Below are 21,029 nucleotides of genomic sequence, written 5' to 3'. Positions count from 1 at the left end.
TGTTGAGCTTTCGACAACCAGTTTTAGGGCTGGGCGCTATTTGACATCAGCACCATTTGAATTTGACAGCAATGTTTCGAAAAGAGCTACCCACTGGGTGTACCTACTATGAACTACCTACCGTTTTACCTGACTCACTGCGAATATACGTGTTATTGAAATACAGCCTGAATTCGTTAATTGGGCCATGACTGCACTCCAGCTGATTCGCTAATTGGGCCGACTGACAGTTGTTAGAAATTTCTAAACTCGAAAATTCCATACAATTTTGACATTCAGGTTGTCACATAGCCCAATTAGCGAACACCCAATTAACGAATCGCCCAATTAACGAACCACCAATTAACGAAACTTTGCTGTAAAACATAACCATACGTTTTATTCGTTTATATCGCATATGCAGTTAATATCGACAACAAACGATTTTTTATAATATTCCGAACCGTGGAACAAGCGTGAGGACCGATTTCTTTATAGCAGTACGCAAACCACCAGGTTGAAGTTTTGTGAATGCCAGACAGCTTTAAGCTGCAATTTTAATTCATTTTAATCAACTTTAATATAATTTCACTACTGTTTTACCTGACTCACTGCAAATATGCATATTATTGAAATAAAACGTAACCATACGTTTTATTCGTTTATAACGCATATGCAGTTAATATCGATAACAAACGATTTTTTATAAGTTGTGCTTTTGTTATTGCATTTAATTTGTGAAAAGTTGCATAAATAATAATTCAGTTTCACAATACAATGATTGCGTACTACTGGCACATGAAATATAACGTTTGAGTACGTTATTTTTAGTGATCAAAATTAACGATATTTTCGATACAATGGCGATATTTTTCGAAACCTTCCGAACCAACACGATCCCGCGAACACAACGCATATTCGCAGTGAGTCAGGTAACACAGTAGGTTTTACTTACATAAATCGGTTTTCTTTTCTAATTAATACAAGTAGAGTAAGCTGTTCCTGGTGCTTCTAGCACAGTTCTGGTTGAGGAGAATTTAGTTTAAGATAGGTTAGGTTTATTTAATTACGGGTCAAAATATGGGTATTACTCACTTTATATCAACTGTAATTTTAGTTGTACCGTGGACCCCCGTTCGTTTGACCGTTTTTAATCTGAACACTTTTTAATTTGCACCCCGTTGGTTTGCACGACGTGCAAATTAAAAATGGTTCAAATGTCATGCTCAACATGACATCATCTAGCATCATTTGCTTATGCAGACAATGCGCATAAACGCGATTTGTTTGTACTGATCTAGCGTGTTTAACCTGTTTCACATTGCGTTTTTTCAACGATTATGATAGAAATCCGATCGAAGAATGAAATAATCGCTGCTTCCAACTCCCAACTGAATCAAACCACTAAAACAACAACAAAGAGTAGGGCGACCAGTTCACACAAGTTTTAGCATATTTAGGGTTGCCAGTTGTTCAAATTAAAAACTAACCCCGTTAGTTTGCATGAGGAATCGTTCAAACGAACGGGGGTACACTGTAAATAGTAGGATAGCAAATTAGGATTTAAGAAACTTTTAATTTAGATTTAAGGTTTAACGAATATGTATTTTTAAGGATTTTTGCACTCTGCACGACTATCGTTCACGTGTTCTCCCGATCGACTTGCTAATTCCTTTTTGTTCACCAGTTTGACGTCTCGGCTCAAGACCGTAACGTTTGAAGGTGGAGTATTTTCCGAGCCATAGTTGTATGGGTGCCCGGTGCCGTCACGACAGTGCGGCCAGAACCAACTATAAGTTGTCGACCAACATTCGAAAACGGCGGATAAGCCAACTGTCAAACCGACCGAGCGAGAGTTATTTTTTGCTGGAGCAGCATAGGAAAATGAACTCTCACTCGTTCTGTTTGACAGTTGACTTATCCGCCCTTTTCAAATGTTGGTCGACAGTTGTTCTTTTGTTATTGCATTTAACTGATAAAAAGTTGCATAAATAACAATTCAGTTTCACAATACAATTATTGCGTACTGGAACTACTGGAACTTGAAATACGTTATTTTTAGTGATCAAAATTAACGATATTTTCGATACAAAGGCGATATTTTTCGAAGCCTTTCGAACTAACACGATCCCGCGAACACAACGCATATTCGCAGTGAGTCAGGTAACACAGTAGCCGCTATTCAGCGCGCGAAAAGGTGGATATGACGAAACGAAAGAGCAACTTGCTTTTTCTCTTTCTTACTACAGTGATTTTGGTTTGTCGCAGTTTTGTGCAGTCGCATTTTCAAACTGTAAAGTCCCGTTTAGTGGGAAGTGCAGTATATAGGGTAACCAACCTATTTTGGGCCCCATCAGCCGATGTACATAATTTGGACACTTCTATCCAGGTTTTTACGAGCCATAATGGCGGACGTGTTCGTAATATTTGAACGGCAACTTTGACATGTCACTAATACATCGCACGTCTTGTTTCCGCGCGTTCACGGTAAAACTAAAGGAATGTACGGAAAGAAAACGTGCGATGTATTAAGGAAATGTCAAAAATGCTGTTCAAATATTACGACAACGTCCGCCATTATGGCTCGTAAAAAGCTGGATTTGATTTTACTATAAGTGTCCAAATTATGTACAGCTGCTGATAGGGTCCAAAATACGTTGGTTACCCTATTTGCGTTTTATGCGTTTATAACGCATATGCATCTAAAGGGCCAAACAGAATGCTGCGTCAACGCGACCGTCAGCGTTATTCTGACAGTTTTCCCATGGGTTTACTGTCAAATTGACGCTGACGGATGCGTTAACGCTGCATTCTGTTTGGGCCTTAATATACACTCAAAATATATTTCACGTCGAAGTTACCTGAAAAGTTATGTGAATATTTTCCACCTAGCTTTTCCTATACTATTTACGTGATTTTCAGGTAGTTCGCACGCATACTAATGCGTTAACGTGTAAATCAGATAGATTTTATTGCGATTATTATCTAAAATTTTTCTTTCGTAGGTTAAGTTGTGCGCCTAACAGTTGCGCGCAGCTCTGTTCTGGTTGCTCGCAGTCAAAGTATCTCTTTTACACTCACACGAAATCTCGTAAGAAACTGTCAACACAAGAGTGATGAGAAAAGCAACAATATTTCTCTCTCGCTCATCAGCTGAATGCTAGGGTAGCTTGCTTCGTGTTTGTCCGTTCAAACATGGACCAATTTTTTACAAACGCAATCAGCATTTAAATTTTATCATTTTCGGTTAACGTAAGACATTGTAACTGTGTTGTTTGTAAGACTGTACGTAATAGAACAAAACAAATGTTATCTAAGCAAAGAATAAGAGAATAAACATATAGAAAACTTACACGTGCTTACACTGTCAATAATACATGATTTACCTTTGCGCACAACTATATAAAGCTGAAAAACGAAATATTTTCTCGGGAAGCACAATATTATTTTTTCCAATAACAATCACCTGAAAGTCACGTTAATCCCTGTAGAGAAATTTACGTGATTTTTCACGTGGAAAGGACGTGTGGATTATTTTGAGTGTACACTTCCCACCAAACTGGACTCTGCAGTTTGAAAGTGCGACTGCACCAAACTGCGACACACTGAAATCACTGTAGTAAGAAAGAGAAAGAGCAATAACGACAATGTTGCTGTTTCGTTGGTATTAGGAAAAATATTCCAGATTTGGCTGCCAGGCACAATATCAATATCAATCGATTTTTTGTAATTTGTGTTTTTGTTATTGCATATAACTTGAATGAAGTTGCAAAAATAACTAGGTATTCAGTTTTAAAACAAAATTTTTGCGTACTACTGTCACTTGAAATATAACGTTTCAGTGCACTCCACCCGCGTTAATAATATGAAACAGTCGTTTAGGCGAACTCGTTGTCAATCTGAATATTTGGTAACTACCTATATATTTACAGTCAACTTTCGCTAATTGCACTAAGCTCTCAGCTCACTTAGTGAAAGACTTTCGTTAATTGAGCTGAAGCTGTCAAAACCGAGGGATACATCGATTATTTTTGTCGAAATCGTCACATAAAAGTCTATGCAAATATGTACCTATATTAAATACGGAACCAAAGTGAAACTTAATCTTTTCGTTGTTGATATTTATTGATGTTGCAGTTGAAAACTGTAATAATCGACGTGCGACATTAAGTTTTATTCTCGTTCTGTGTGTCGCAACTACGCCGCACGTGGTGCGCTGTGTTTGTACATTGATGCACTATACAGCGCACCACGTGCGACATAGTTGCGACGCACAGAACAAGAATAAAACCGAAAGTCGCACGTCGATTATTACGGTTTTCAACTGCAACAGCAATATTCCTACTTAGTTTGTTTAACAAGTGAACAGCCCAGATAACACAAAATCGTAATAGAAAGTTCACATTAAATCGTTTTCATGTCAATTTCACATTGGAATTGTATAATGATTAGAGTATGTCAAATCGAAGTGAACAATAAGTTGTTTTGCAGTCGTGCGTGCCTTTATATACAATTCATGACTGTGAATTATAAAGCAGTATAGACGATTGCAATATTTGATTATGTCTTAATCATATATTCAGGAGTATTTAGTTGCGTGTTATAAAAACTACGTAAAATATAATTACAAATAATTGTCAAAGCTTTCGCACGTATATCGCCTCCACTTTGGTACATATATGTTCTTATATGGCGCGAAATATAACTTTTTCGTTTAGATATGATTTCGTATATCTCAGTTGCAATCGAGATATACAAACCAAATGGTTTACTGGGAGTACAATTTCATACGACAATGTTAACATAAATTGGCATTTTATACTGTTTCACCCTGATACTAAAAATGGGAGAATCAAGCTCAAAAATGATCAGAAATCGACATGATACAATTGTATTCCATTTAATTAATTTTAATATTTTTTTATATAAATTACTTTCTGAATTTGAAATAGATCATTCAAGATCCCCACGGAAGAATAAATACACTGTCAGAAGTGACGTTTGACTTCGTTTTAGATCGGCTATAGCCCAATTAACGGGAGCCCGATTAAAACGTAGCCCATTTAAAGATAGCCCAACGAACGAAAGTTGACTGTAATTTCAAATACGCGCAAGGCGCGCACTTTATGAACTTGTTATTTTGATTTGACGAAAGCAAACGTTTTGAAAATATTTCGAATGTGCACGAATTCTGAACGTCCAGATTGTGTAAGAGCAAATTAGCACGACAGTTTCAACTGGAGAGAAGTAAGTTGCACGTGAGCTATATTATCAAAGCTGCTGAGCAAGAAGACGCGTATTAAGTTTTTTTTTCAAATTCGCCCGGTCAGCTAAACCGTCAATTGTGTATGACGCTTGATCGGATTTTAATACTTCTACAACAACAATCAAGGTTGGAAATGTTAACTTGACGTGAATAAAGTTGCCAAAGATTTGGTGCAAAGTTTTGACTATCCTTTTCACTCTTTAACCAACCTGTGCACTGACTTCACAAATAGAATTAACTTGGGAAGTTTGATGGTTATTTCTCCTCGAGTGGTTAAAATCCACCCCATTGACATCTCTATATCGAGCTGCAGTGAACGTCAGCGACAGCATGTCCGGGGCTCAAAATTTGACAGCGGGCCCAAATCAGACTGCTGGCAGTTGAGTGAAACGCAGTGCTGACATGGTATCTCATTTTCGCACACACGAGATGTTGGCAGCGAAAACATGGTTGCCTGCCTACGGGGTGTTAAAATCAGTTCAGAATGCGAACCATTTCATATTTGACAGATTGATAGTTGTTTTATTCAATGAGAGCATATATAAGGTGAGGATGAAGATAACAGCAAATTGATTTATTCAGTCCAGGTTGGAATTGGATGAATTTTTGGTGTTCATTTGCTCCTATTTGATAGATAAAATTTATCTCGTTTCATTTCGGGTTGAATAAACAAATTTGTTATATGTTAAACATCCATACATTGGTGAAAAAAAATTCAAGCAAATGATCCCTAGCAGGGTTATTTTCGAAAAACCATCGTGCTGTCAAAATTTAACCAAAAAGTTAAAAATTTCGCGAAATGGTTCACAGTCTTTCCCGCTAAAAATTTGTACCCAGCGGTGTCAAGTCAACAACAGGGCTACAAATATCGCACAGCTCATTATGAATTGGTTAGAAAACGTTCTTGCATCTTGCTGTCAAAAAAATACGTTTTGTGTACTTCGTTCGCTCTTCCTTCGTATTTTGTTCTTCTACCAGACTGCTCAGCCTCCAGCGTTTCAGCTATCGCTATATAGCTGAATGCAAATATATAAGATTTTTGATAAAGTATAATTTCTGAAAATACTAAGTTCTTTTTATACTACGTAGAGTGCGTCTGAATTTTATTGCACTTGAATAAAAAAGAGTTGAGCGGGTCACCGGTTACAGCAGCCCAATAAAAATGTCAGCCGAGCAAATAATCGATTTGGTGAGTGATGAAAACGACGATGTGATTGTGATTTATGATAGTCCAAGAAGAAACAACTCCGGTGAAGATGCTACATCGCCGGATGTGGTCATGGAACCAGATTCGGACGAGACGCCTCTAGTAGAGACGGATGACCTTATTCCGGTTGATATGGATATTGAAGACAACACTATAAATAACCAAACGTAAGTAGCTTATCACGAATAATACGTAAAATCGTGTAATATAGTCAAAATTCACTGTTATTGAATACTTCGCATTCGTACCTACTATTCGTTTTCCGCCGAGTCTATTGCCCGTTTGGTTTCGCTGGTACATTCGCTCAACATGCCCGTTACTTCGGGAATTATAGTCGATTGTCTCATTCAACTAACTTAATTATCAATTACCTTGTTTGAGGAATTCTATCATAAACCTAAAAACTATCTTCGTATCAAATTTAGGTTGGTTGTAGCTTTTTGAAATTAAATTTTGGTTGGAGATAGGAGAAACCAACTCGTTTTTTAAAGAAGGAATAAAAGCCAAAAGGTCATCTAATCAATCTGAAGATTTTTACTAAGTAAAATATATAAAGGAGGAGAATTTGAATAAATTAAAATCGCATACATTTGTAATTCTGTAGTGTTCAATTTTATTGACTTCTTCAACTTTATTTCAAAGAAACATTTACAATTACTTCGCATTTCGCGAGTAGATAATTTTAACGTTCTATTTTATCATAAAAAGTTAGCATCAACAAAAGCGTAAAATGTTTCAACATTTTTGAAAAGCTTTAGATATGAAAAAATAGGAAATAGTAACTTTTATAACAAAAACGTTTAAATGTGAATCGGCACATGCAGCAACAGCTGAGATCTGTCCTCGAATGTGGCAGAACACATTTCGCATTCAAAACGTTCTGGTTGGAGAGTCTCCAGTAGTGTCTCACCCATCGGTACGTTTTGCAATGGCTCCCGTTTTGGGTGGACAAATGTTGACGAGGTTGTCTGTAAGTCATTTAATAACATGGTCGATAACTTATCCGGACTGTCTTTCTCTTGCTTGATAGTTATCGAGTCCGTTGCATAAGCTTCACGTAGAAAGTTAACTTCTCGTTCTAGTTGGCGACGTGTCAGACGTTGACTTCGAAGGACAGATGTAAGTGATTGTTCGTTTGTTTTGCTATACTTCGACAATTTGTTGGGGAGTTTATCTTCCCGATTTTTTGTCGTCGTTTCATACTGCTTACTTTGACTAGTTTTTGGAGTAGCCATTATTACAGCCGGTGGCACATTATTAGTGGTATTTTTAATAGGCGATCGCAGGATCTCTTCTAGATCGTTGACGATGTCACTATTATATTTATCGATGTATTTATCTTTGCGCGATATCTCCATAAGTAAATTTTGACTGAGCAGTTCTTCGTATTCCGAGACATCCTGCTTACGATTGATATCCGTTGTTAAACCATCGTTTTCTGTTTGCTCCTCTCCGTCGCAATCGTCTTCACGCCCGTCATCCAGCAGAGGAAAACTTTCCGATGAAATTTTATCTGATGGAATTTCCTGGTACGTCGCTACGGACCGGTTTTTAGCTCTCTTAAATTCCAAAGTCGAATATTCTCTATCTTCGGGATGGCATTTAACGTCCTTAGTTATAATCGTTTTAGTTTTACGCTTCCCATCTGTGGCGGACACGCGAGTTTTTTGTGTATGTATCATTCGAGGACGTGAATTGCTTGTTGAAGAGCTCGGTTGACTTCCGCTAGTATGGGAAGCCGCTGTTGTAGATAGTAGTTTCCCCGCTCGACGTTTCGGTGATGCCGGTATTTCGGGTTTAAACTTGGATTCCATTTTCGTTGGAGGACTGTTGATTATAACTACATCGCTCAATAGATTGATGCCGCTGTCGTCTAGATTACCGGGCTTTGTATGAGTAATGCCAGATGTAGATGCTAATAGCTCGTAGGAGTTAATATACTTTGGAGACGCGATTAGCTTTTTGTTGGAATTTCCTGTCCCATATTCGAGTAATATCTCGGCCGGATTTTTGAGCAATTCTTCATCCTCCATCACTTCATCACTCGCTGCTTCTTCCACGACAGTAGTGTTGCCCTTTCTTTTCCATTTCGTCGAATTGAGTTTTTCGGCATCCGTCGATTTAAGCTTTTTCCTTCGTTTATACTTTCGCGGAAATGTCGGCGGCTGCCGTTTCATTGCCGTGTTCAGATCACTGTGTTGGATCAAATGTTGTATTAACTCCACTGATGATTCGAAAAGCTGAGTGCAAACCGAGCAAAAGTATGGTTGTGCTGCATTTCCTCGTTTAGAATCTGGAGCAGAGTGATGGGAGCGAATGTGCTCTCGGAGCACTACTCGTTGATTGAACGCGCGAGGACAAACAGAACAGCCGTAAGGTTTTTCGCCAGTATGAACACGCTCATGCTTCCGCAGGGTTCCTCCATCAGCGAACGCTTTCCAGCAAAAGCTGTATAAAATATAGAAAAAAATCGTCTAAGTTTGCAGTAATAAATTTCTGATTCTATATTGGTTTTTCATTTGTGCTAACTAACTTACCGGCATCCGTAAGGTCGTTCACCAGAATGGATTCTAAGGTGGATCTGTTGGGATGAACGGGAACCGAAGGTTTTACCGCATTCATTGCACGGAAACTGGCGAGACTTGGTGTGCGAATGTCGATGGTTCATCAGGCTTCTCCCATCGGGGAACTCCTCTAAGCAAACTTCACATTTGACCGATTTATTGCGGTGCGAAACCATATGCCGTTTTAGGCGAGCCTTGTTGTAGAAAGTCTTACCGCATTTAGAACAGCAATGCGTTCCGTGATTTAAGCGCTCACGCGAATGTTCCCAAGCATGCTTGAGCAGCGCGGCATGAGTTTTACAAGATTTTCCGCAAACCACGCAGCTAGTGTCTGTAAGCTCAGTATTGTGGGTCCGTTGAACGTGATCTTTGATGGTTTTTTCGTCAACGAATGTTTCCCTGCATAATTGACACCTGTGTGGCTCGAACCGCGTGTGGATTTCTGCATGAGCTAATAAATCTAACGCTTCGGCAAAGTTCTCGCCGCAAACGTTACAGGACAAGGGTGTCTGCGCTTCGGCTTCATCACACTGATCTTGGTCGTCTTCTTCTTGGTCGCAATCTGCAGCTTGCTGGCTATGCTGTTGCCTCTGCCGGACTATTTGACTTATTGGTTCAAGCATCGGTTCTTCAGCACTGTGAAGCTGTTTTATATGACGTTTAAGTTGGTCTGGTTTCGGAAACATCGCTCCGCAACTGTCACAATAATAATGTTTGGTAGTTTCATCTTCCAGATTAGGAATTTCGATTTCTTGTTGAAATGGTGTGTAAGGGGCTTTGGTTGGTTTAGGTCCAATGACCACCAGATTGGCGGCATGGCGTTGACGAATGTGGTCTTGCAGCATGGTTCTATCCCAAAACCGATCACCGCAAGTTTCACACTCAAATTGACAATCTCCACCGTGCACTCGAGAGTGTGATGCAAGAGCTTTTTCTCTAGCAAACGAAATACCACAATGCTGGCAGACGAATGGTTTACGTTCATCGGTGACCGGAAATCTTGGAGGAAGATTAACAAACGGTTCAATTGAGGTACTGAATGAGCTGTCGAACTTATGCTGTGTTTGACACGGTCGATTTCTGACTGATGAGGTAGATGATTTTTTGTTGGGTCTTCCGGCACTCCCACTATTTTTGGCACGAGGTCTTTTAATTTGCTTTGATTTGGGTGTACGATATTGTATTGATGCCGGAACTAGCAAGTCGTTATCGTCGCCTTCTAAAGATGGAGAGCGTCTATCTGGGCTTGTTAGTGGAGAATTGGACAATTCATAATCGTCTAAAATACGAAATAAACCAGTTCGTTAATAGATCCTGTGACGAGTGCTTTGGTTGCGCACTTTAAAAAAATACTTACAATCGTCCTCGGGATCGCTTCTGATCGGTTCTTCGTGATCATCCGTTGAGTAGGCGTGCAGTTTAAGATGGTTCAACAGATCGCAGCGTCGCATATACCGTGCACCACATAAGTTACAAATATGTGGTCTATCATTTGAATGGGCAATCATATGGTTCATTAAATTTGCCTTCTTTCGAAACCGTCGGCTGCAGAAATCACAGGGATATGGCCGAGACGTAGTGTACTCATCCTGATCTGTCGGAAGCGGAACCGTTTCTTCATCTTCAGCAGAACCAATCACTGCCGTTGCACCCAGTTGATCAACGGTAACCTGTACACAGTCTTGCCCGTCTGTCTGAACCCAATCGTCTGTAATTACTTCTTCTGTTACCTCACATTCCATATATTGCTGCTGATCTTGCTGCATGATCAGCTCCTGATGAACTTGCTGACCTTCAGCTTGAACATGGACAACCTCGCCTTGGATAAAGGATCCATCTTCAGCAGACATGTAGATTAAATTTTCCGGTGGAATCTGATCAATTCGACCAATTTCATTTTCGTCTACAAGAAATTCTTGACCGTCATGTGTCTGCAGAATTATTTGTTCATTGGTCGCTGATGGTCTCGTTGTTTTGCTGAGTCCAGAAATGGACTCTATATATTGGGTATGGCCTTGGCCAGGAATATTAATTATACGCATCTTAGCATTCGGTTGGGTAGGATCCCAAATTGTGAATGCTGTTTTATCCATATTGGATCACTAGAAAAATAGAAAGGGAAAACTTAGTTCTGGCATACCTACAACATAATTTGGGTTATTAGGCGATTAGACTTTTTTTTTATCTATTTCAAGCTACGCAAACTATTTCCCATATGCCCCTTACTACTCTATTACATTTTGGTAACGTGCTTAGCTTTACCCATGTAGTGGTTACCTCGCCTCTGTATGAAACTTGTTACCAATACTAATGCACTGCAGGACCATCAATAATGGTGGAATATTTGCCAGACTCAATGCACTTCTAACCTGAAAAATCAACTCGGCTATGGTTTGTCGTAGCAATAAATTTCTGAGGTTATGGTCCAAGAATGAGGTTAGTACCAGTTGTACTCCAATCAAAACAAAACTACATAACCAATCAGCTGATTGTAAACAAAACATAAAACTTTAAAAATTTATAAAACAGGTACTTACCAAAATTTTGTATTAAGCACACAAATTCCACGTAGAATCTACTGCGCCATATTAGATTATTGCAAGTAAGCATGAATGAAAATGACGACGAACGTCGAAAAGAGTACCCAGTCGCAAAGAGCGAAGGGAAATTTTTAGCTCCGGAGCTTCTTTTTCCTTTCAACGTAGCGTTACATCACTTCTTCCCTAACAATAGCTTTTCGTTTGCGGACACTTTTAGTGGTAAAACCAAAATAGTAAGGTTTCAAATTAAAAATTTACGAATCAACTATTAACTTTTTAATTTTTTTCCGAGAATACTTTTGGATTCAACTGAACATAACCACGAAAAATGTCTACTGCGCGAGCATTGAAGTTTATAACAATGGTGTTGGTAGTGAGAGAGCAAAATCAACTGGAGAGCGTTTGAGCGACGAAGACATCGTCTCATCGACGTGTTGGGGCTATCTAAAGAAAACGGCAGAAAAATGTTAATAAATTTCATGAATCTGTAGCTTGTCCCAATATCTAAATCATAAATAATTGTTTTGTATTTATATCAACTTCTAGGAAATATTTATAAAATTTTGAAAAATAGGTCACTGTACACAGCATATCAGACATATTTTGTGCTGAATCTCGATGTGGTGGTCATTGCAGTGGTGAATATCTTGTGCTCTCCGTGTGTGAACATGGTGAACATGATATCTATAGGGTATGTCTACCAATAGTGGACCCTCTCGCTACAACCGCTCTTATGGACCGCTCTCCATAAGAAAAGCACATGAATTCCTATAATGGATCCGGTCGTTTGCCTATTGTAAACCCCAAAGGGCCCATTAAAGGAAATTGGACATTCCAATCTGTTTTCGCAAAATATAGTGATTTGCAACATAAGATGGTATTTTTGTTAGCTTAATAGAATGTTACTGTTTACTGATATTGTAAGCGTATACTCGAATGCCAGTTTAAGCACTAAAAGTATCTACTACTGGTAGTTATACCTTATATTTATGTTTGTGTTTGTAAATTGAAATTACCCGAAAAACAAATAATGGCAAAACCACGAGCACCACGTGCAAAGTACTTCATTATTCTACGCGCAGCGTTTCGCCATAAAGGCGGGTTATTTTGCTTAGCTAATGAAAGGTTTTGTTTGATAAAAATTCTCGGAAAATTTTTTTTATTTTATAACCCTAACACGAAAATGAAAATAATTATTTTTTTTCAGCTGGATACAAAATACAGTAAAAACATTAACATTTAGTGTCAGAAAAGATATCCATACCATCAAACTTATTGTAGTCCACCATCCAAAAAACTGTTCTCTGGAGACTAAATGGGATAAACCCTATTCGATTCTGTGGACCCCTTTATACAAAATTATTAGTTTTTAAAATTTTGTTTTCTCAAAACCTAGCTTTGAATAAGGGTAAAAAATGATAAAAATAGGAAAAAATGTGCAAAATGGTGCACTGCCGGTGACTAATCCAAGATGGCAAGTACTGTTCTAAGGCCAGAGCTATGTTTGACGCTTTTTCTCGGTTGCCTTCTCTATTTCCAATCCCAGTTATATTTCTAAAATTTATTATCCAAAATATAGATATTAAATTATTTTACGTACACTTCGCCACATATACGTATACGCGGTTTGTTTTCATCTGGAAAATTTTCCCCGCAGAAAAACCGTTTCCTATACTGTTGGATGCCAACAAACCAAAAGCACAGCCGCACATCAGCAATCCATGTAGCGGATTGGCAATATATGCACCAGCTTACGGTAAATGTCAGAAGAAATTCACCACCCCTTGCCTGGATGACATATTTTCACCACATTTCATTCTCTCCATTTTGCTCTTTGTAAATTTATGCTCCCTGATTAATGATTGCATGGTTTGGAACACTCCTTTATCGTTGCTCGGGCGGACTGGTTGGTTGTTCCGAGCATACTGTGACAGGCTTTGTAGTTCAGGTTGCTATAGGATTGATTGCCAATTGAGTGTTTTTTCTTCTGTCGTGAATTAAAAATAGCAAACTTTGTTACGTTCGAGTGTTTTGATGTGATTTTGGTACTTATAGAATTATATTGAGCAATATGATGACACTCGAGGATACCAGGTAATTTTAGTCATAAGAACGAAATCGAGGTCACTCGAGAAAGTGTTATGAAGTCCAAATCAGTCTCAGACAGGTAAGACTGGTTATGAGTTACGTACATGACAGCGACCGACATGTTTGTTATTGAATCAGATTATGAAGTTCAACAGTATCTATGAAATAATAGAAAAATAACTGTTTCTGTATTTATTTTCGTTTCAATTTTCACAGTTTGGCCGAAGAAAAGAAGAATGCTGGAAACGAGCAATACAAGATAAAACGGTATGATGCAGCACTCAGTCTCTACACCGAGGCTATCAATCTTTGCCCGGACACTCCGGCATACTATGGAAACCGTGCAGCCACATACATAATGCTCGGCGACTACAAGTCAGCCTTGAGGGATGCCAAAATGGCAGTCAGCCTAGACGATAAATTCGAAAAAGGCTACATGCGGATCGCCAAATGTTGCCTGATGATGGGTAAGTATTTTTCCAAATTTTACTACGACTTACTAAAATTGCTAAGTTTATAATTGTGTGATAATACTGCAGACTAAGTTTTTTTTTTACCAATAATGCTATATGAATGCATACGTGAACATGGTGCTTTACTGGTGAAGTATTTACAGGCTGTATACAGATAATTTAAGTCTACAAATTCACACCAATACTATTGTATCAACGGTTAAGCATGTTGTCTTAAAAGGTGCATATCGATATGATGGCAGTACAAAAATGCAAGTTTATTTTTATTCAGCTGTTAGAGCAGCAGGTTGAGAGAATTGTTGTGCAGTAGACTAGGTTGGTGGGCGTAGTTGCTTATTATTATCTAATTTCACTGCCATGCAGTACAACTCGCGTCCGGATTTAAATTAAATTCGAAATGAATTGATGAACCACTGTTTTAGTCTTAGTACTTAGTAGGTTGCCTTATTTTTAAAAACTAAGTTCATAGTTGTTTTTAAGCTAATTTTATTTCACTTCACGTTTTCACTTAAGGTGACTTGGTTGGTACGGAACAAGCTATCAAGAAATTTCTGGAGATCGATCCGGTGAACCAAAGCTTGAAGCATGAGGTGCTTGGTCTGAAGCAGCTGCGTGAAATTAACGAAAAAGCTGCCAGTTGCTATGATAAGCAAGATTATCGGACATGCTTGTATCATTGTGATAATGCTATCAAGATCGCACCCGCCAGCATGCATTATAAATTGCTAAAGGCAGAATGCTTGGCTATGTTGGAGCGATTCGATGAAGCAGGAGATATTGCGATCGGCATAATGCACTCCAATTCTACCAATGCCGATGCCATTTATGTCCGTGGACTTACGCTCTACTATAGTGACAATTTGGAAAAGGGACTGTTACACTTTGAAAGAGCCCTACAACTGGATCCGGATCACAAGAAAGCAAAGATAATGAGAGTCAAAGCGAAACAGTTGAAAGAACGAAAAGAGAAGGGCAACGAGATGTTCAAGGGAGGTAATTTCAAAGATGCACTTGCGGTTTACACTGAGGCGTTGTCGCTGGATCCTATGAATAAGGACATTAACAGTAAACTCTATTATAATCGTGCATTAGTTCACTCTAAACTCGGCAGCATTAAGGATGCCATTGCCGATTGTAGCTCAGCTCTTGTCATAAACGAAAAATATATGAAAGCGCTATTGCAAAGAGCAAAACTTTACTACAACTTAGAGAATTTTGAAGAATGCGTTAAAGATTATGAAAAAGCTCTTAAATTTGAAAAAACCATGGAAATTAAGAACTTACTAAAGGATGCCAAACTGCAACTGAAAAAGTCGAAGCGGAAGGATTACTACAAAATCTTAGGCGTCTCTAAGCAAGCATCGGAGGACGAAATCAAAAAAGCGTATCGTAAACGAGCTCTCGTACATCATCCAGATCGACATGCTAACTCGTCCGAGGAAGAGAAGAAGGAACAAGAACGTAAGTTTAAAGAAGTCGGTGAAGCCTACACGGTTCTGTCAGATCCTGTGAAGAAATCTCGCTACGACAACGGGTATGATATAGAAGATTTAGACCAGTCAGGTATATGCGAAGTTTAGAAAAGAAATTGAACCATTTTTTAATCGAAAATTATTTTTAATATTCCAGAAGTTGATCCCCAGCAGATGTTCCGGCAGTTCTTCCAGTTCCAAGGTGGCGATGCTGGTTTTGGTGGATTTGGCGGCGGCGGAAGCAATTTCACATTCCGCTTTGGTTAAAACACTATGTCACTGAGTTAGAACTGCATGGTTTACCCAACAATAATAATATTTAAACTGAGTAGAATCAATAGCCGCTGGAAAAATTTTCAGCATTTATTTCAGAGTTATAGTCACTCAGCATAAGAAATAACTTAAACTCAGCTGAAACCACACTAATCAAATTTATGTTTATGCTTTTAAAAATCAGAATGTATCGAGGTATATCTTGTTTATGCCTCGAGTGTGATCTGGTATCAAACAGTCAAAGTAGAGCTTTTTTAAACGAGCAGTCGTTTCGATAAAACATTCTGCAATCTAAAGGTAACCGATTTGATTTTCCGTTGACAAGCGTTGTTGTACAACTGACATGTGTATCAGATAAATTGAACCTATTCCGATAAATAGACATAAAAACCTTCAAAAGCGAGTAATTCAGTGAAAGCCGAAAATATCCGACTATTGTCGCTCCTGATCCGTTAGCTGTCGCACTAAGGTAAGTAAGAATCTAAATTTTTCGGTTCGTGGGATATATCGTGGGACGCCTCAAAAGTCACAACACAATCCTAAGAACAAAAAAATCGTGGAGTTTGCCGTTTCGATTTCACAGTCCAAGTAAAATGTTCAATGATTAGAATAGTTGATTGTAATTTATAATGAATTACTCCAACCGCGTGTGACCACCCTGGTCTCGGCGGTGGCGGATGAAAAATGTATTTAGGCTAAGTGTTTGACTAACTACATAGTACATGATGACTTAAATAAATGCTAAAATGGGAAGTTTTGTCCCTCCCATCACATTCATCTCATCGCTCCATCTAATGTACACACTTCGAGACAAAGATGAAGCATATTTTGAGTAGGAATGTAACACATACAATAATGAATCATACGTAACGTACTTCACTATTATAAAACAATCCATTTATTAATTCTGCCGCTTACTTTACGAAATGGAGCGTATTCCAGGAGACAAGCGAAGTCACACGGCAAATTTTGTTTCGGAATCACTCGAATTTCATTCGCTATTAGTTGCGTCGAATTAGTTGTATGTGGCTAAAGTAAATGCGACCCCGGTAACCAATAAGCATTAGTATAAGCAGTAAATCAATCGTTTATTAGCATCCCTGGCGTTTTATACTGCAGGTTGCTGTTTATCAGCCTTTTGACTGCATAACTGTTGTAAATATGCATCCACAATTCTATTTAAATTCTTCTTGTCGGTAACTAGCTGCAAATAAGCATTGTCAGCACTATAAGAGGGCTAGCAGTAAAGTAGCCGCATATTTTGCCAAAATAGCATTTAAGTAGCATTTAGGGCAACTTAAATGCTTATTCGCTTGCATTTAAATTGCATCGGAAATGCTTACTGGTTACCTGGGGATAAAAGACGCAACGTAATTTGGCGCCTAAAGGCACTCCTTCTAGCTTCGCAAAAGATGTCCCAATTCTTCTACGTTTCTCGATCTTGAGGTGCCATCCTCCAATTGCTAATAACACGCGCTATTCGAGCGTCCTCAACTGACCACATAATCCATAGAAGGCCCTATTTGCAATCTTTCATTCGCGACTCATCTCGTTGCCACATGTAACTAGTTGTAGCCGTAACCTAGGTAATGGACTGGTAGTTCGGAATGACTAGAACAGTCTATCTTGCGTGGTGGTTGACTAATTAAATTAAATTTATAGCATTGGTAAAACAAGGCCTGCTGTACAACGTAAACGAACGAAATCGAATCGAATTACTAGCAATAATTTCAGCATTTTTTCTATGACCAACGCTCTCTACCACGACTTAAATATATGTATATTTTAGTCATGGCTCTCACCTAGATTTTAACACGATGCGATAAAACAGAGGAACTGTTTTCGTTTATAGCTTTCCATAGTTCTTGTCGGCTAACACATTCATATGCAGCTTTCAAGTCGATGACTACATGGTGCGCCATCTAAGTTTTCTCACGAGATTTCAATTTTGCTTAAATTTGAATATGATGCAAATTGTTGGACGTAAGGGATAGTAGCACATTTTACGGATACGTTTTGCTTTCAGGACCAGGGATAGAAAATCAGTGATTTTGATCAGATCTGAGTTATCGCCACACGCAGAAATCATGATCTGTACAGTTCATGACAAACTGTGGATCTCTAACAAGATTTTGTTATCTGCTATTTCTTATTTCATCATGTATTCATCTCATCGTAATCAAGCAATGAACTTGATCTGATATGAGGTTTGTCATAATCTATACAGAGTATTTTTGTCGCTTACTACCTACTAGTGATGTCAATGAATCTGAATCTGATAGCTCCTATATTCTTGATCGCTAGAAACGATTTTTTCCCAACTCTGTTCCGGACATCAAATTCGTTTACCTTGACAGGAGAGAATATAGCTCATGACCTGGGACAGGAAGACATGGTCACTGTTTTTTGGAAATGGAAACGACAAGTAACAAGTTGGAAGTAACAATGTACTTAAACGTGCTTGGTTAATCAGGGTGGCAACTCAATTTATGATTTCAAATTCCATTATCTATTTCCTTTTCACTAAATATTTAAAACCGGAGTTAGAAATTTATATTTGATATATCTTTTTCATTTAACAATTTCCCTAATCCAGTACAGTGACTCATAAAGACAAATTTAAAGACTAATTCCTCACTTCAAAACGTAACCACTTTTCGTTAGTAAAAGTGACAGAATCTCCTCGTTCCAACAACCTGTTGGATCTCGCTCCACCTGGTCTAACCATCTTGCTCGCTGCGCTCCTGGTCGTCTTGTTCCTACCGGATTTGAGGCGAACACCATCTTTGCAGGGTAGTTGTCCGGCATTCTTGCAACATGCCCTGCCCATCGTATCCGTCCAGCTTTAGCTACCTTCTGGATACTGGGTTCGTCATAGAGCTGTGCGAGTTCATGGTTCATCCTCCGCCTCCATACTCCGTTCTCCTGTACGCCGCCGAAGATCGTTCTTACCACTCGTCTTTCGAAGACTCCGAGCACTCGCAGGTCCTCCTCGAGCATTGTCCATGTTTCATGCCCGTAGAGAACAACCGGTCTAATAAGCGTCTTGTACAGGGTGCACTTTGTACGGGGACTTAGTCTGCTCGACCGCAATTGCTTGTGGAGCCCATAGTAAGCACGACTTCCGCTGATAATACGCCTCCGAATCTCACGGCTGGTATCATTGTCCGCCGTTACCAGTGAGCCAAGGTAGACAAATTCATCGACTACCTCAAACTCATCGCCGTCGATCAATATACTACTGCCCAAGCGGTGTCGTTCGGCCTCGGTTCCGCTGGCCAGCATGTACTTTGTTTTAGACGTATTTACCTTTAACCCAATCTTTTCTGCTTCGCGCTTTAGTCTGGTGTACTGTTCAGCCACCGCCACAGATGTTCTGCCGATAATATCCATGTCATCGGCAAAGCAGACGAATTGACTAGATTTGTTGAATATCGTGCCCCGCGTGTTGATATCCGCTCGGTTAATAACAGCTTGTAGCGCTATGTTGAACAGCAGGCATGAAAACCATCACCTTGACGAAGCCCTCTGTGTGATTCGAATGAACTTGACAATCCACCCGAAATCCGAACACAGCACTGTGTACCATCCATCGTAGATTTAATCAGTTTGATGACCTTCGACGAAACCGGCTTGATAAATTCCCACAAATCTATTCGCAACTGGCGATAGACGGCGGAAAATGATTTGGGAGAGCACTTTATAGGCGGCATTGAGAACGGTGATCGCTCGATAGTTCTCACAGTCCAACTTGTCGCCCTTTTTACAGATCGGGCAGATAACCCCATCTTTCCACTCCTCCGATAGCTGTTCCGTATCCCAAATTCTAACAATTAGTTGGTGCAGACAAACGGCCAGCTTTTCTGGTCCCATTTTAATAAGCTCCGCTCCGATGCCATCTTTTCCAGCTGACTTGTTGTTCTTTAGCTGCATGATGGCCTCCTTAACTTCGCCTATCGTTGGGGCTGGCACCTCTTCCCCGTTTGTTGCACCGTCGAAATCGCTTTCCCCCGCCGCCATGGCTCTCCGCCTGGGCGCCATTCAGGTGTTCGTCGAAGTGCTGCTTCCACCTATCGGTCACCTCACGATCGTCCGTCAGAATACTGCCAGTCTTATCCGACACATTTCGGCTCGCGGCACAAAGCCTTTGCGGAATCCGTTCAGTTTCTGGTAGAACTTTCGCGTTTCCTGAGAACGATGCAGCTGCTCCAACTCTGCATATTCCTGTTCTTCCAGGTAGTGCTTTTTTCTCCCGAAAGATTTGGTTTCGCTGCATCTGTTTGTGTCTTTTCACGTTCTGTCGTGTGGCACTGCGCATCTTGGCCACCCGCGCAGCGTTCTCCTCATCCAGCACCCTCCTACATTCATCGTCAAACCAATCGTTCCGCTGATTCCGGGGCACATGCCCGATGGAGCTCTCTGCTACACTGCTGATGGCTGTTTTGATAGTGTTCCAACAGTCCTCGAGAGGGGCTTCGTCCAGCTCGTCCTCTTCCGGCAGTGCAGCTTCGAGTGAATGCGCGTAATTGCGGCGACGTCTGGCTGCTTCAGCCGCGCGAGATCTAATCGAGGCTGGCGTCGGTTGTTCACAATGGAGAGTCTTGGGCGCATCTTAACCATCACTAGGTAGTGGTCCGAGTCAACGTTAGCGCTTCGATAGGATCTGATGTCGATAATGTCTGAGAAGTGCCGACTGTCGATCAAAACGTGGTCGATCTGTGATTCTGTTTGATTTGGTGACCTCCAGGTGTACTTATGATGGATTCTGTGCTGGAAAAAGGTACTACGTACGGCCATATTCTTGGAGGCGGCAAAGTCGATAAGTCTTAGGCCCATTTCATTACTCCGCTGGTGTGCGCTGAACCTTCCAATCACCGGTTTGTATTCCTCCTCCTGGTCGACCTGAGCATTGAAATCCCCGATGACGATCTTGATATCATGTTTTGGGCAGCGGTCGTATTCACTCTCCAACTGCGCGTAGAACTCATCCTTGTCATCATCGGTACTTCTGGGGTGAGGGCTGTGCACGTTGATGATGCTTATATTGATGAATCGGCCCTTGATTCTCAACCTGCACATTCGAGGATTGATTGGCCACCACCCAATCATCCGTTTCCGCATCTCGCCCATCACTATGAAAGCTGTACCCAGCTCGTGTGTGTTGCCG

General features: G+C 39.9%; 2 protein-coding genes across 3 annotated transcripts; one reads left to right on the top strand and one right to left on the bottom strand.

Moving 5' to 3' along the window:
* The first annotated feature begins 6,263 nt into the window (after positions 1-6,263).
* Positions 6,264-16,251, top strand: LOC128741345 (dnaJ homolog subfamily C member 7). Of its 2 annotated transcripts, none has more exons than XM_053837105.1 (4): positions 6,264-6,619; positions 13,861-14,111; positions 14,631-15,680; positions 15,747-16,251. In XM_053837105.1, the coding sequence occupies exons 1-4, from the start codon at positions 6,408-6,410 to the stop codon at positions 15,854-15,856; spliced, it is 1,623 nt and encodes a 540-aa protein (XP_053693080.1). In that variant the 5' UTR covers positions 6,264-6,407; the 3' UTR covers positions 15,857-16,251. The 2 variants fall into 2 exon arrangements, with proteins under 2 accessions (XP_053693080.1, XP_053693082.1); XM_053837107.1 differs by lacking the exon at positions 6,264-6,619 and adding an exon at positions 13,450-13,650.
* Positions 7,064-11,858, bottom strand: LOC128741344 (zinc finger protein 91). The gene is made up of 4 exons (XM_053837104.1): positions 11,554-11,858; positions 10,374-11,118; positions 8,990-10,295; positions 7,064-8,900 (listed from the first exon to the last, which is right to left on the bottom strand). Exons 2-4 carry the CDS (start codon positions 11,107-11,109, stop codon positions 7,253-7,255), a joined length of 3,690 nt encoding a protein of 1,229 aa, XP_053693079.1. The 5' UTR covers positions 11,110-11,118; positions 11,554-11,858; the 3' UTR covers positions 7,064-7,252.
* Positions 16,252-21,029: the final 4,778 nt, after the last annotated feature.

Source organism: Sabethes cyaneus, chromosome 3, assembly GCF_943734655.1.
Source record: "Sabethes cyaneus chromosome 3, idSabCyanKW18_F2, whole genome shotgun sequence".
NCBI classification, from domain to species: Eukaryota; Metazoa; Arthropoda; class Insecta; order Diptera; family Culicidae; genus Sabethes; species Sabethes cyaneus.
This window is presented reverse-complemented; position numbering and strand designations above follow the sequence as displayed.

Coding starts and splice junctions, on each gene's coding strand:
- LOC128741345 (XM_053837105.1), top strand. CDS start 6,408: ATGTCAGCCGAGCAAATAATCGATTTGGTGAGTGATGAAAACGACGAT. Junction 14,112..14,630: donor CAAATGTTGCCTGATGATGG/GTAAGTATTTTT, acceptor TTTTCACTTAAG/GTGACTTGGTTGGTACGGAA. Junction 15,681..15,746: donor AGAAGATTTAGACCAGTCAG/GTATATGCGAAG, acceptor TTAATATTCCAG/AAGTTGATCCCCAGCAGATG.
- LOC128741344 (XM_053837104.1), bottom strand. CDS start 11,109: ATGGATAAAACAGCATTCACAATTTGGGATCCTACCCAACCGAATGCT. Junction 10,296..10,373: donor AAGCGATCCCGAGGACGATT/GTAAGTATTTTT, acceptor TTCGTATTTTAG/ACGATTATGAATTGTCCAAT. Junction 8,901..8,989: donor GAACGACCTTACGGATGCCG/GTAAGTTAGTTA, acceptor TATTTTATACAG/CTTTTGCTGGAAAGCGTTCG.